Source organism: Eucyclogobius newberryi, unplaced genomic scaffold (assembly GCF_026437365.1).
Source record: "Eucyclogobius newberryi isolate DKJ021-1_F unplaced genomic scaffold, fEucNew1.0.hap1 SCAF_1, whole genome shotgun sequence".
Lineage (NCBI taxonomy): Eukaryota > Metazoa > Chordata > Actinopteri > Gobiiformes > Gobiidae > Eucyclogobius > Eucyclogobius newberryi.
Window position 1 is genome coordinate 28,838,698 of NW_027315723.1, and position 14,532 is coordinate 28,853,229.

A 14,532-nucleotide genomic window follows, 5' to 3' on the forward strand; every position below is an offset into this window, starting at 1 on the left:
CTGTGGAATGGAGGGAAAGAGAGAGGGATGAGCTGCAGAATGGAGGGAAAGAGAGCGGGATGAGCTGTAGAATGGAGGGAAAGAGGGATGAGCTGTATAATGGAGGGAAAGAGAGAGGGATGAGCTGTAGAATGGAGGGAAAGAGAGGGATGAGCTGTAGAATGGAGGGAAAGAGAGGGATGAGCTGTAGAATGGAGGGAAAGATGGATGAGCTGTCGAATGGAGGGAAAGAGAGGGATGAGCTGTAGAATGGAGGGAAAGAGAGAGGGATGAGCTGTAGAATGGAGGGAAAGAGAGGGATGAGCTGTAGAATGGAGGGAAAGAGGGATGAGCTGTAGAATGGAGGGAAAGAGAGGGATGATCTGTAGAATGGAGGGAAAGAGAGGGATGAGCTGTAGAATGGAGGGAAAGAGAGAGGGATGAGCTGTAGAATGGATAGAAAGAGAGGGATCAGCTGTAGAATGGAGGGAAAGCGAGGGATGAGCTGTAGAATGGAGGGAAAGAGAGAGGGATGAGCTGTAGAATGGAGGGAAAGAGAGGGATGAGCTGTAGAATGGAGGGAAAGAGAGAGGGATGAGCTGTAGAATGGAGGGAAAGAGAGGGATGAGCTGTAGAATGGAGGGAAAGGGGGATGAGCTGTAGAATGGAGGGAAAGAGAGGGATGAGCTGTAGAATGGAGGGAAAGAGAGGGATGAGCTGTAGAATGGAGGGAAAGGGGGATGAGCTGTAGAATGGAGGGAAAGAGAGAGGGATGAGCTGTAGAATGGAGGGAAAGAGAGGGATGAGCTGTAGAATGGAGGGAAAGATAGGGATGAGCTGTAGAATGGAGGGAAAGAGACAGGGATGAGCTGCAGAATGGAGGGAAAGAGAGAGGGATGAGCTGTAGAATGGAGGGAAAGAGACAGGGACGAGCTGCAGAATGGAGGGAAAGAGAGGGATGAGCTGTAGAATGGAGGGAAAGAGAGAGGGATGAGCTGTAGAATGGAGGGAAAGAGAGGGATGAGCTGTAGAATGGAGGGAAAGAGAGAGGGATGAGCTGTAGAATGGAGGGAAAGAGAGAGGGATGAGCTGTAGAATGGAGGAAAAGAGAGAGGGATGAGCTGTAGAATGGAGGGAAAGAGAGAGGGACGAGCTGCAGAATGGAGGGAAAGAGAGAGGGATGAGCTGTAGAATGGAGGGAAAGAGAGAGGGATGAGCTGTAGAATGGAGGGAAAGAGAGGGATGAGCTGTAGAATGGAGGGAAAGAGGGATGAGCTGTAGAATGGAGGGAAAGAGAGGGATGAGCTGTAGAATGGAGGGAAAGAGAGAGGGATGAGCTGTAGAATGGAGGGAAAGAGAGAGAGATGAGCTGTAGAATGGAGGGAAAGAGAGGGATGAGCTGTAGAATGGAGGGAAAGAGGGCTGAGCTTTAGAATGGAGGGAAAGAGAGGTTTGAGCTGTAGAATGGAGGGAAAGAGAGGGATGAGCTGTAGAATAGAGGGAAAGAGGGATCAGCTGTAGAATGGAGGGAAAGAGAGGTTTGAGCTGTAGAATGGAGGGAAAGAGAGGGATGAGCTGTAGAATGGAGGGAAAGAGAGAGGAATGAGCTGTAGAATGGAGGGAAAGTGAGGGATGAGCTGTAGAATGGAGGGAAAGAGAGAGGGATGAGCTGTAGAATGGAGGGAAAGTGAGGGATGAGCTGTAGAATGGAGGGAAAGATAGAGGGATGAGCTGTAGAATGGAGGGAAAGAGAGGGATGAGCTGTAGAATGGAGGGAAGGAGAGGGATGAGCTGCAGAATGGAGGGAAAGAGAGGGGTGAGCTGTAGAATGGAGGGAAAGAGAGAGGGATGAGCTGTAGAATGGAGGGAAAGAGAGGGATGAGCAGTAGAATGGAGGGAAAGAGAGGGATGAGCTGTAGAATGGAGGGAAAGAGAGGGATGAGCTGTAGAATGGAGGGAAAGAGAGAGGGATGAGCTGTAGAATGGAGGGAAAGAGAGGGATGAGCTGTAGAATGGAGGGAAAGAGAGGGATGAGCTGTAGAATGGAGGGAAAGAGAGAGGGATGAGCTGCAGAATGGAGGGAAAGAGAGGGATGAGCTGTAGAATGGAGGGAAAGAGAGAGGGATGAGCTGTGGAATGGAGGGAAAGAGAGAGGGATGAGCTGCAGAATGGAGGGAAAGAGAGAGGGATGAGCTGTAGAATGGAGGGAAAGAGGGATGAGCTGTAGGATAGAGGGAAAGAGAGGGATGAGCTGTAGAATGGAGGGAAAGAGAGGGATGAGCTGTAGAATGGAGGGAAAGAGGGATGAGCTGTAGAATGGAGGGAAAGAGAGGGATGAGCTGTAGAATGGAGGGGAAGAGAGAGGAATGAGCTGTAGAATGGAGGGAAAGTGACGGATGAGCTGTAGAATGGAGGGAAAGTGATGGATGAGCTGTAGAATGGAGGGAAAGTGAGGGATGAGCTGTAGAATGGAGGGAAAGAGAGAGGGATGAGCTGTAGAATGGAGGGAAAGAGAGGGATGAGCTGTAGAATGGAGGAAAGGAGAGGGATGAGCTGCAGAATGGAGGGAAAGAGAGGGGTGAGCTGTAGAATGGAGGGAAAGAGAGAGGGTTGAGCTGTAGAATGGAGGGAAAGAGAGGGATGAGCAGTAGAATGGAGGGAAAGAGAGGGATGAGCTGTAGAATGGAGGGAAAGAGAGGGATGAGCTGTAGAATGGAGGGAAAGAGAGAGGGATGAGCTGTAGAATGGAGGGAAAGAGAGGGATGAGCTGTAGAATGGAGGGAAAGAGAGGGATGAGCTGTAGAATGGAGGGAAAGAGAGAGGGATGAGCTGCAGAATGGAGGGAAAGAGAGGGATGAGCTGTAGAATGGAGGGAAAGAGAGAGGGATGAGCTGTGGAATGGAGGGAAAGAGAGAGGGATGAGCTGCAGAATGGAGGGAAAGAGAGCGGGATGAGCTGTAGAATGGAGGGAAAGAGGGATGAGCTGTATAATGGAGGGAAAGAGAGAGGGATGAGCTGTAGAATGGAGGGAAAGAGAGGGATGAGCTGTAGAATGGAGGGAAAGAGAGGGATGAGCTGTAGAATGGAGGGAAAGATGGATGAGCTGTCGAATGGAGGGAAAGAGAGGGATGAGCTGTAGAATGGAGGGAAAGAGAGAGGGATGAGCTGTAGAATGGAGGGAAAGAGAGGGATGAGCTGTAGAATGGAGGGAAAGAGGGATGAGCTGTAGAATGGAGGGAAAGAGAGGGATGATCTGTAGAATGGAGGGAAAGAGAGGGATGAGCTGTAGAATGGAGGGAAAGAGAGAGGGATGAGCTGTAGAATGGAGAGAAAGAGAGGGATCAGCTGTAGAATGGAGGGAAAGCGAGGGATGAGCTGTAGAATGGAGGGAAAGAGAGAGGGATGAGCTGTAGAATGGAGGGAAAGAGAGGGATGAGCTGTAGAATAGAGGGAAAGAGAGGGATGAGCTGTAGAATGGAGGGAAAGAGAGGGATGAGCTGTAGAACTGAGGGAAAGAGGGATAAGCTGTAGAATGGAGGGAAAGAGAGGGATGAGCAGTAGAATGGAGGGAAAGAGAGGGATGAGCTGTAGAATGGAGGGAAAGAGGGATGAGCTGTAGAATGGAGGGAAAGAGAGGGATGAGCTGTAGAATGGAGGGAAAGAGAGAGGGATGAGCTGTAGAATGGAGGGAAAGAGAGAGGGATGAGCTGTAGAATGGAGGGAAAGAGAGAGGGATGAGCTGTAGAATGGATGGAAAGAGAGGGATGAGCTGTAGAATGGAGGGAAAGAGAGTGATGAGCTGTAGAATGGAGGGAAAGAGGGATGAGCTGTAGAATGGAGGGAAAGAGAGGGATGAGCTGTAGAATGGAGGGAAAGAGAGAGGGATGAGCTGTAGAATGGAGGGAAAGTGAGGAATGAGCTGTAGAATGGAGGGAAAGAGGGATGAGCTGTAGAATGGAGGGAAAGAGAGGGATGAGCTGTAGAATGGAGGGAAAGAGAGGGATGAGCTGTAGAATGTAGGGAAAGAGAAAGGGATGAGCTGTAGAATGGAGGGAAAGAGAGAGGGATGAGCTGCAGAATGGAGGGAAAGAGAGACTGATGAGCTGTAGAATGGAGGGAAAGAGAGGGATGAGCTGTAGAATGGAGGGAAAGAGAGAGGGATGAGCTGCAGAATGGAGGGAAAGAGAGACTGATGAGCTGTAGAATGGAGGGAAAGAGAGGGATGAGCTGTAGAATGGAGGGAAAGGGGGATGAGCTGTAGAATGGAGGGAAAGAGAGAGGGATGAGCTGTAGAATGGAGGGAAAGGGGGATGAGCTGTAGAATGGAGGGAAAGAGAGGGATGAGCTGTAGAATGGAGGGAAAGAGAGAGGGATGAGCTGTAGAATGGAGGGAAAGGGGGATGAGCTGTAGAATGGAGGGAAAGAGAGGGATGAGCTGTAGAATGGAGGGAAAGAGAGAGGGATGAGCTGTAGAATGGAGGGAAAGAGAGGGATGAGCTGTAGAATGGAGGGAAAGAGAGAGGGATGAGCTGTAGAATGGAGGGAAAGAGAGGGATGAGCTGTAGAACTGAGGGAAAGAGAGGGATGAGCTGTAGAATGGAGGGAAAGAGGGATGAGCTGTAGAATGGAGGGAAAGAGAGGGATGAGCTGTAGAATGGAAGGAAAGAGAGAGGGATGAGCTGTAGAATGGAGGGAAAGAGAGAGGGATGAGCTGTAGAATGGAGGGAAAGAGAGAGGGATGAGCTGTAGAATGGATGGAAAGAGAGGGATGAGCTGTAGAATGGAGGGAAAGAGGGATGAGCTGTAGAATGGAGGGAAAGAGAGGGATGAGCTGTAGAATGGAGGGAAAGAGAGAGGGATGAGCTGTAGAATGGAGGGAAAGTGAGGAATGAGCTGTAGAATGGAGGGAAAGAGGGATGAGCTGTAGAATGGAGGGAAAGAGAGGGATGAGCTGTAGAATGGAGGGAAAGAGAGGGATGAGCTGTAGAATGTAGGGAAAGAGAAAGGGATGAGCTGCAGAATGGAGGGAAAGAGAGGGATGAGCTGTAGAATGGAGGGAAAGAGAGAGGGATGAGCTGTAGAATGGAGGGAAAGAGAGAGGGATGAGCTGCAGAATGGAGGGAAAGAGAGACTGATGAGCTGTAGAATGGAGGGAAAGAGAGGGATGAGCTGTAGAATGGAGGGAAAGAGAGAGGGATGAGCTGTAGAATGGAGGGAAAGAGAGGGATGAGCTGTAGAATGGAGGGAAAGGGGGATGAGCAGTAGAATGGAGGGAAAGAGAGGGATGAGCTTTAGAATGGAGGGAAAGAGAGGGATGAGCTGTAGAATGGAGGGAAAGGGGGATGAGCTGTAGAATGGAGGGAAAGAGAGAGGGATGAGCTGTAGAATGGAGGGAAAGGGGGATGAGCTGTAGAATGGAGGGAAAGAGAGGGATGAGCTGTAGAATGGAGGGAAAGAGAGAGGGATGAGCTGTAGAATGGAGGGAAAGAGAGAGGGATGAGCTGTAGAATGGAGGGAAAGAGAGGGATGGACGTGGGAAGTTTAAGTTCATCCAATAACTGCAATTATATATGATATGTCAAAGTTGCCAACACACTACCCTGAAACCAGTACATTTGTTTTTTGGGACAAAAACAATAGTTTTCAACCCAAGGGGAAGTGTAAACAGGCCCAAACTGGACTGAAATAGGTCAGTCCAAAGTGATTTGGAACTCAGTGTTATCAATATCGGGCGGTGGAACTCTGCGTTGTGAGTTTTGAGGTGAAGGCCGTGTGGGCGTTTTGTTTGCTGCTGCATAATACTACACAAACGCACGCAGAACCGTACAAGAACTACACGCATGACATCCTTATATGTAAAAGTAAAAGTGAAATTTAAGGGAGCCATTTGAGTGCAACTATAAACGACTCTCTGAAAATGGTCACCAGAGCCCTGCTAAATACAGCATGTTTTACACACATTCAACATCACTAAACTCAGTCAATATTTACCTGATAGAAGTGCTTTCAGTACACTCTCTAAACACAGGCCCACTTTGAGTTCTTTAACATGTTTTAACCACGGCTGATTTTTTGCCTGCTAAAGTTACCCCCAGTTAAACTGAAGCTGTTTCTGCACTTTCTGTACAAACAAATACTGGACTGGTGTCTGATTTCAAGTCCTGCCAAGATGTATTTTTGATAATTAAAGAGTAAATCTGTTGTTGACAGACAATAGACTGAGCATTTGTTGAGCCTTCAGAATTCTCTTGTCAAACATAAAGCCAATATCACTAAAAAAAATAGATTAAGGGACATATAATAAAGTGAAAATAAAATAAAATACTAGGTGAAGAATCTATTCAAATTCTGTAGTTTTATATTTTATATTTAATGGTGTACAAACTGATCCCTGTTTTTTCCAGAATGTTTAATTTGATCGGAAATGTTAGGATTATAGCTTTCCCTTTATGTTTTTGCCCAGGTGCTTGATAGTTTAGTTTAATAAGATTGGTGACAAAAGGGAATAAATGAAGAAAAATTAGCAGTTATAGCACTATCCCAGTAACAGCATGTGTGTTGACGTTCCAATCCCATAACTTATTTTAAGCAAATATTACATAATAGGGTTATGGTTATAATAATATAATGTAATGTAATCGTTTGTAAATTTGTAAAGGTTTAATGACTGTATTCTTGCTTAATATGCCGCTGCACAGTCTCATACGGAAAAGTGTCGAATAGATTCCCATTCCCAGCGTGCAAAGCAAACAGAGTTTAGTTTGTAGTGAGAAACCTGCTGAGTCCAGCTGAGGCAAGGTGCAGATAAGCAAACACTGTCCCAAGTTCAGCACACACCTCCTCCGAGCGGCTCCGCTTGGAAAACACTGCATATATCATGGCATTTATGTTTGTGGAGTTTTAGGATGTAACGTGTTTTTGTGCAAAACATGATGTGATTGGTTAACAGGCTCTAAGGTCTTGAATATAAGCTCTCATGCACTTTATAAATGCATTTAATTTATGATATTCTGTTTGTCTTTGCATTGTATTGCCTTGTTAAAGAAGCTATAGCCTACTGTGCTTTTTAGAGGAGTTTATAGCCCACTTATTGTTAAATGCACTTATTCAAGACGGCTTAATTACAGAAATAGGACTTTAACCAAAAACTGCCCATAACAGCATTTCATTGCAACAAGCACATGAATTTCATTTACATATTTTTGTTTTTGAAAATTGCTTGCATGACACTTTTGAATGCTACATGTTTGACCCGCAGTCTGAAATACAGGCCTACAGAGCAGAGGGCGGAGACACGGGGTAGGGTGCATTCTAAATTTCAACCAAACTCCTCAAACAACTGACTCAATGATGAAGGAGCACCGTGAGTACATGGTTCAAACCAGTGTATTTTAAATGTCCCCTTTAATAAACACCGGGCTAACAATAACAACAGACTTAAATCACGCATTCGATATATTTAGCGCTCCAATTCTCAGGCCGACAGGGCTGAACCCCGCAGGTTAAGATCACGCCTCTGAGGAGACGTGGGTGGGAGATGTCTTCTGTAGTGACCGCTGCACACGTCAGTCCCGTGAAGCTGCCGCGTGTGTGCGCGTCTCTGCACGTGAACGCGCCTCGCTCCGCTCCTCCAGCTGCGCCCTGACGCCTGACTTTGCCCTTTGGGACTCACAATCAGCGGGGACCTCTGCGGGGAAAAAAATCTCTCCCGCAGTCCGAAAATGACCGTCGAGCGGATATTTGATGAGCTCGGACATTTTAAAAGGTAACAATCTCGCGGCGCATTTTAAATAGACTTGCACAGTGTCAAGTGACCCTCGCTGACCCGCGGTCCCGCTTCACGTGTGCAGAAGGGGTCCAGAGCATATTTTGGCTTTCCTGTAAATGCACTCAAAGCCCACGTTGTGTTCAGTTTGCCTGCACTTAGCCAATATGTGAGCAACAGAGAGGCATTAAAAAACAAATTGAATGCAAATAAATAATTCTCATACAAGGCAACTTTTATCAAATCATTTCTAGCCACGTGTCTTCTTTTACTGGTTCCATCTTTGGATAGCGGAATGATTAATATTAATAGCCAAACTGGTCCAGATTAGAACATGACAATTCAAATGCATCTTATATGTTGAGGCAAAAAAAATAATTGTGCATCAAAAATTGTGTTTTGATGCAAAATGTATAACTTTTCCTTTTGTAAAAAACTAAATTATAGGCTGAATGAATAGATAAATACAATGCAGAAGATACATACAGGTGCACATGTCGAACCTTTAATAAATTGTTTCTTACTTTTGTTTCATAACTTATTTAATCATAACGCTATTCACTGTCACAGCCAAACATTATGTATTTATTTTTTTAGATTTCAGGCATGTCTCTACTTTGCTGCTGTCTTCCAATCTGTCGCCTGTGGAATCCACTACCTGGCCTCTGTATTCCTCGTGGAGACGCCAAACTTTGTGTCCAGTATCCCGGGCAACATCACCGACGTCCTCTACGGCAACATAACCGCGTCGAGCCTGGAAGAAATCCTGCCTGAGTTTAAAAATGTGAAGCAGGCGCTGGTGGTGAGGACGGACCGGGGAGAGCAATGGGAGCTGAGCAGATGCAGCTGTGCTCTCCGGCTCAACCCAACGGATTTCACCTACGAATTCTACGGCAACAAGAGCAAGGAAGTCTGCCAAAGTATTATCTATGATCACAGTGAGATCAAGAGCAGCATAGTGACGGACTGGAACCTGGTGTGCGAAGGGGAATGGCTGGCCAAACTGTGCCAGCCCTCATTCATGCTGGGAGTGCTGATTGGTGCCCTGGTGTTTGGCGACATCGCAGACAGGTGAGCGGGCAGGTGGGCGGGCAGGTGAGCGGGCAGGTGGGCGGGCAGGTGAGCGGGCAGGTGGGCGGGCAGGTGAGCGTGCAGGTGAGCGGGCAGGTGAGCGGGCAGGTGAGCGGGCAGGTGGGCGGGCAGGTGGGCCAGAGTTTTCTCACAGTAGTACGGCTAAAGGGGGCGTTGGTGCTGGCAAAGGCTCTTTATTCACAGATTAGAGATGTAATAAACAGCATCTTCATTAGTGAAACAAGACAAAAACACATTAAACTGTCCAGTCTCTCACAAAATACTAAACTCACTCCATGCTTTCTCCTTGCACATAAACACTTATGATGCAACTAAAATAATGACTTGACTAATAAAACCTTTGGTTGACTAATCGACTGAAGGGCAGCAGCCCTACAACAGAAGGGGACGTAAACTGTACTTGTCTGACACATTAGACACGTGGCCTGGAGGCTCCGTATACAGTGGTTTGCACTGTAAGTGTTTGTACCCCGGGAACTTTTCCACATTTTTTCACGTCACAACCACAAACTTAAAAAATACTATATTGCCATTTTTTGGTGAAAGATCAACACAAAGTGGTACACAATTATGTGAGTGATAAAAAAACAAGTATTCAGCTGCTTTTCCCTGAGTGCAGCCAGTTTCTGTCAGACGTTTCCTGATGATTGCTGAAAAATGTAATGTTGACCTAATGATAGAGTCATAATGTGTGTAATCTCAGTGTAAATGTAGCTGTTCAGTGCAGGCCACGGAAGTTTGTTACAAGAATGTTGGGGAGCAAACAGCATCATGAAGTCCAAGGAACACAGCAGACAGGTCAGGGAGAAAGTTATGGAAAAGATTTCCTAACATCTCATAGAACACTGTTCGATCCACTTTGACAACTACAAACAAAGACACGGCTGTCCACCTAAACTTACAGGCCGAACAAGGAGAGCTCTGATCAGAGATGTAGCCAAGAGGCCCATGTAACTCTGGAGGAGCTGCAGAGATCCACAGCTCAGGTGGACAGGGAATCTGTCCAGGACTATTAGTCGTGCACTACACAAATCTGGCCTTTATGGAAGAAGAAGCCATTGTTGAAAAACAGCCCTCAGAAGTCTCATTTGCCAGAAGCCATGTGTGGGACACAGCAAACATGTGGAAGAAGGTGTTCTGGTCTGATCAAACTCTATGTGTGTCAGAAAACGAACACGACACATGACTCTGAACACACCCTCCCCAGTGTCAAACATGGAGGTGCAGCATCAGGCTGTGGAGCTGCTTCTCCTCAGCAGGGACAGAGAAGCTGCTCAGAGGTGATGAGAAGATGGATGGAGACAAATACAGGACAATCTTGGAAGAAAACCTATTGGCATCTTGACTTGAGACTGGAGGTTCATCTTCAGCAGGACGAAGACCTTAAACATAAAGCCAGATATACAATGTCTTTTTTTTTTTTTTATTGTTGCTCTTTCACAAAAAAGGCCGATACAATTCATTTAAATTTGTGGTTGTGACGTGACAAAATGTGGAAATGTTCCTGGCTTTGACTGGAGATGATGCCTCTGCAGTGACTGAGTGTGTGTTTCGTGGCTGTCAATTTGGGACATTACATAGAATTCACCCCATGGCTATAATCCTGCCTGTTCTTATGGCTATAATCCTGCCTGTTCTTATGGCTATAATCCTGCCTGTTCTTATGGCTATAATCCTGCCTGTTCTTATGGCTATAATCCTGCCTGTTCTTATGGCTATAATCCTGCCTGTTCTTATGGCTAACCCTGATCCCTGTTATAATACAATGCTTGATATCACCAAGTGTGAAACCTAAAAATACAAACATTTGACTCATTTATAGTATATTTTATAAAGAAAAAAAAGCTTTGCAGTGAACACATTCAACTCTTTTCCTTTTCCTTATTTCTGTGTAGATTCGAATGAAGGGAACAAAGACGTGAAGAAGCATGTTTTGACACACATCGCACAGGCCACGTTTAGAAGGCCAAATTATGTTGAAAAGAAAGCAAACACACCTCCTGACTGTGGTGACTGATAGCCAATGTGCACCTAGGCCAGGACGGTGAAGTGTCTTGCCCAAGGGCTCTAAGGTAGTGTGCACTGGTCCAAGCTGGGAAAGACCTTCAATGAGCCTTTGTCAAAGTCCAGTCAGAACCAACATAATCAGCCATGTTTTTATGAAGGTGTGACGTGATCATTCATGCGGTGATCTTCTAATATGCATATATTTACCATACATTTATATTTGTGTACACTTTCTTAGGGTGGGACGTGTAAAAATTATGATGGTCACCAGCCTCTGCCAATTTGTGTTTGGAGTGGCTGTTGCTTTCTCTACAAACTACTATGTATTTGTAGTGCTTCGGTTCCTCCTTGCAATGGTGAGTATTGTACATTGTGAACAAACTCCTACTTTAAAGCCATCACAAACCGTGTTGGTAGGTTTAGGTTTGTTTTTTCCCCTCTTGTTTATTTACACAACTTCATTTACATATGTCTTAAAATATAGCACAGAGTTATGTGTGGTCTACAGTGTTGCTCTACGTCTCTCTGCAGATTACTCCTCACTCTTTTTCAGTCCCCCCATCCCCCAGGTCTCTGCTACAGCTGTTGTTTTCACATAGACTGGACACTCCAGATAGTCCAGCGTGCTCTCTTCACTGATGGGTCCCTTACCGACTCGGAGTGTCTTATTACTGCCATATGTTTACCACTGTGATTTAAGGCTCTCTTGGTTTTAGTAAATATCAAGTATTTAAAACATTTAATCTGTATGTCCCTTAACACAGAGTATAACCAAATGTTCTTGATGATGATATCTGCTCAGTGACACATGACTTCTATGTACATGTTGTGTTGTACAGTAATGTACAACACAACATGTACATTACTGTGTTGTTCTGCAGGTCTCCAGTGGCTACTTGGTGGTGGTGTTTGTCTATGTGACAGAATTCACTGGCATTAAGGTGCGCACCTGGACCTCCATGCACGTGCACGCAGCCTTCGCGGTGGGCATCATGGTGGTGGCTCTGACCGGATACTATGTGCGAGTGTGGTGGATCTATCAGATCATTCTCTCCACCTGCACATCTCCCTTCCTGCTCTTCTGCTGGAAGTTCCCTGAGACTCCCTTCTATCTCCTGGCCAAAAGCCGATACAGCGATGCCCAGAACCTGCTCGACACCATCGCCCGAGTAAATGGGATAGAGTGCAGGCTGAAGGCAGAAGAGCTGATGGAGCCAGAGATGAATGACACTGCTCTTCTGCAGAAAGAGGCTCAACCAACACCACAAAATGAAAAGAAACTCTCCATACTGGACCTCTTTGGCAGCTGGAGGATGGCGGGACGTACCTGCACTGTGTGGGCCATCTGGTTCATCGGCAGTCTGGGCTACTACGTCTTCTCTCTGGGCTCCGTCACCCTCGGGGGGAACCAGTATGTCAACCTGTTTCTTGTTGGTGAGTAGGTCTTACTTGACATATTGGCGACGCATCTCATTGAAGAAGATGATCTTAGTGGTCAAGGTCCTTCACAATCAAGATGGTACATATAAGTGCTCGGCCAACAGCCTTTTTGTTGATAGATCTGTCTGGACCCTGTTTTCAATTACATTTATCAGAATCTAAATACAATTGTCATCACTCCTATTTCTCACTCTTTTTTGTCACTGTTTTGAGACAAAAAACAGTGAACAGCTATTGCCATGCATGATGTATCCTCTGCTATCAGCCAATAGCGCAGCTGTTGCTGGCACAGTTCCCGCCCACCTGTGCCCTGACCCTCACTGTGCTCCAGCAACTGGTCCAAGCAACTGCCCTCAGTTATGTCACCTGTGGGCTCCCCATAAATTATCAAATTGATGTGAAGTGTTACCAGAATTCGCAATTTTTCTTAAACTGAACATTTTCAAAAGTGTAATATTACCATAACTACATCACAGTTTACAGAATTGAAGAAGCCTTATAATGAATGTGTTATAGACCTATGAATATTAATGCAAAGGTTTCAGAAAATATTTTTTACAAAATTAGAGCAATAAATTACAGTTTTGTGACTCCACTTACACAGAGTCACCTGAGGTGCCTTCGAGAAAGCGTTATTTTAGTGGTGATGTTGGATTTCCTCTGATCTCTTGCTGTGATTGGCTGTTGCAGGTCTGGTGGAGCTTCCCTCTTATCTGATTGGCTGTTTTGCTATGGACCGCATTGGGAGAAAGAGGACTTGTGCCCCAGCTCTGCTCCTGGGCTCTGTCGCCTGCATACTCATCATTGTGGTGCCTGCTGTACGTATCCAATGCCCAAGGGAAATACTCTATGTGCAATTTAACTGTAACACACTTTATGGCTCGCTCTGATTGACCCGAGTCTTAATCTGAAAGTCAACATGGCCTCTCTGAACTAAAAGGACATTCTAATCAATAATGACGCAGAGGCATGAACATGTGGACATGTTCTACTTCAGCTGCCCTGCCCACATACCAGCATTTATGGACCTTCCATTTGTCAACGACATAAATATGCTTATCTTGGAAAGTCCTACAGTTACAAACAGTCCTGTAATACTTTAAATGGAATTGATTTAAGTCCCAATTATTATGCTAGATCATAAACACAATAATAATTTTGCTTTCTGTCTTTGAAGTGACATCCTCCTGACCCCGTTTTATAAATACATGTTCACACTAAGTTCCCAGAATCATGAGACACTTAGACATGTCTGTGTACAATTTATTATCTGCTGAATGGGTAATATATATATTCTGCTCTTTACAGGACATCCAGTCTCTAAGAATCGCTTTGAGTATGATTGGAAAGTTCTCCATTGCGATAGCCTTTGGTCTTATCTACCTTTACACCTGTGAGCTTTACCCCACCATCATCAGGTGAAAAAGTGACCATAAAGATGTAAAAATGTTGTGTCTGTTGTTATGATTCTCCCTAAACATTGGAGAAACTAGACCAGGAGTAATTCAAATGTGTGAATTTAGCACCAGACATTTATTTAGGCTTGGAACGTCTACAAGGCTCACTAAAATGATAGTTATTGGGCTGCACAAATAATGAATGATGCCAAATGTCCTCAGGTCCCTGGCTGTGGGCAGTGGCAGCATGATGTGCCGCGTGGGCAGTGTCGTGGCTCCATTCTGTGTGTATCTGGCGGATGTATGGGTCTACTTACCGCAGGTACTTGTTTGCACGTACTGCTCGTTCATAAAACATGCACTGTGGATGCTGAGAATTACACTTTATTTTCTCTCTTTCAGTTAATTGTTGGAATCCTGGCTTTCGTTATTGGAGTGTTAACCTTTATGTTGCCGGAAACACTCGGAAAACCCCTGACATCCACTTTAGAAGAGGCAGAAGCGCTGGGACTGGATCCTAAAAAGAGGAACGCGCCACAGGACGGTCCCGATGCTGAGGAGAAGATGGAGATGAACCCACAGCACGTCACTGTCTGAGCCGTGCAGTGGAGGATGTCGGATTTGACCTGGTGCTGGACTTTTTAAACAAACGGCTACTGATTAAGATAGAACAGATACTTTCAGTTTGTTCATGTGAGAAAACTACTTTTTATTGGGTTCATCCTTTTAAATGAACCAATAGATATGAGCCAAAATCATCTAGGAATTTATCTATTGTAATTGTTTAATTTAATGACATGTTTTGCTGTTTTTGTTTTAAGATGAGCTTATTAAGTTACACAGAAGAAAAAG

General features: G+C 45.4%; 1 protein-coding gene across 1 annotated transcript; it reads left to right on the forward strand.

The window, feature by feature from the left end:
- Positions 1-7,568: 7,568 nt before the first annotated feature.
- slc22a16 (solute carrier family 22 member 16) lies at positions 7,569-14,532 on the forward strand. Its single transcript, XM_072442737.1, has 8 exons — positions 7,569-7,744; positions 8,342-8,815; positions 11,082-11,199; positions 11,725-12,277; positions 12,974-13,101; positions 13,592-13,701; positions 13,903-14,002; positions 14,083-14,532. Exons 1-8 carry the CDS (start codon positions 7,701-7,703, stop codon positions 14,275-14,277), a joined length of 1,722 nt encoding a protein of 573 aa, XP_072298838.1. The 5' UTR covers positions 7,569-7,700; the 3' UTR covers positions 14,278-14,532.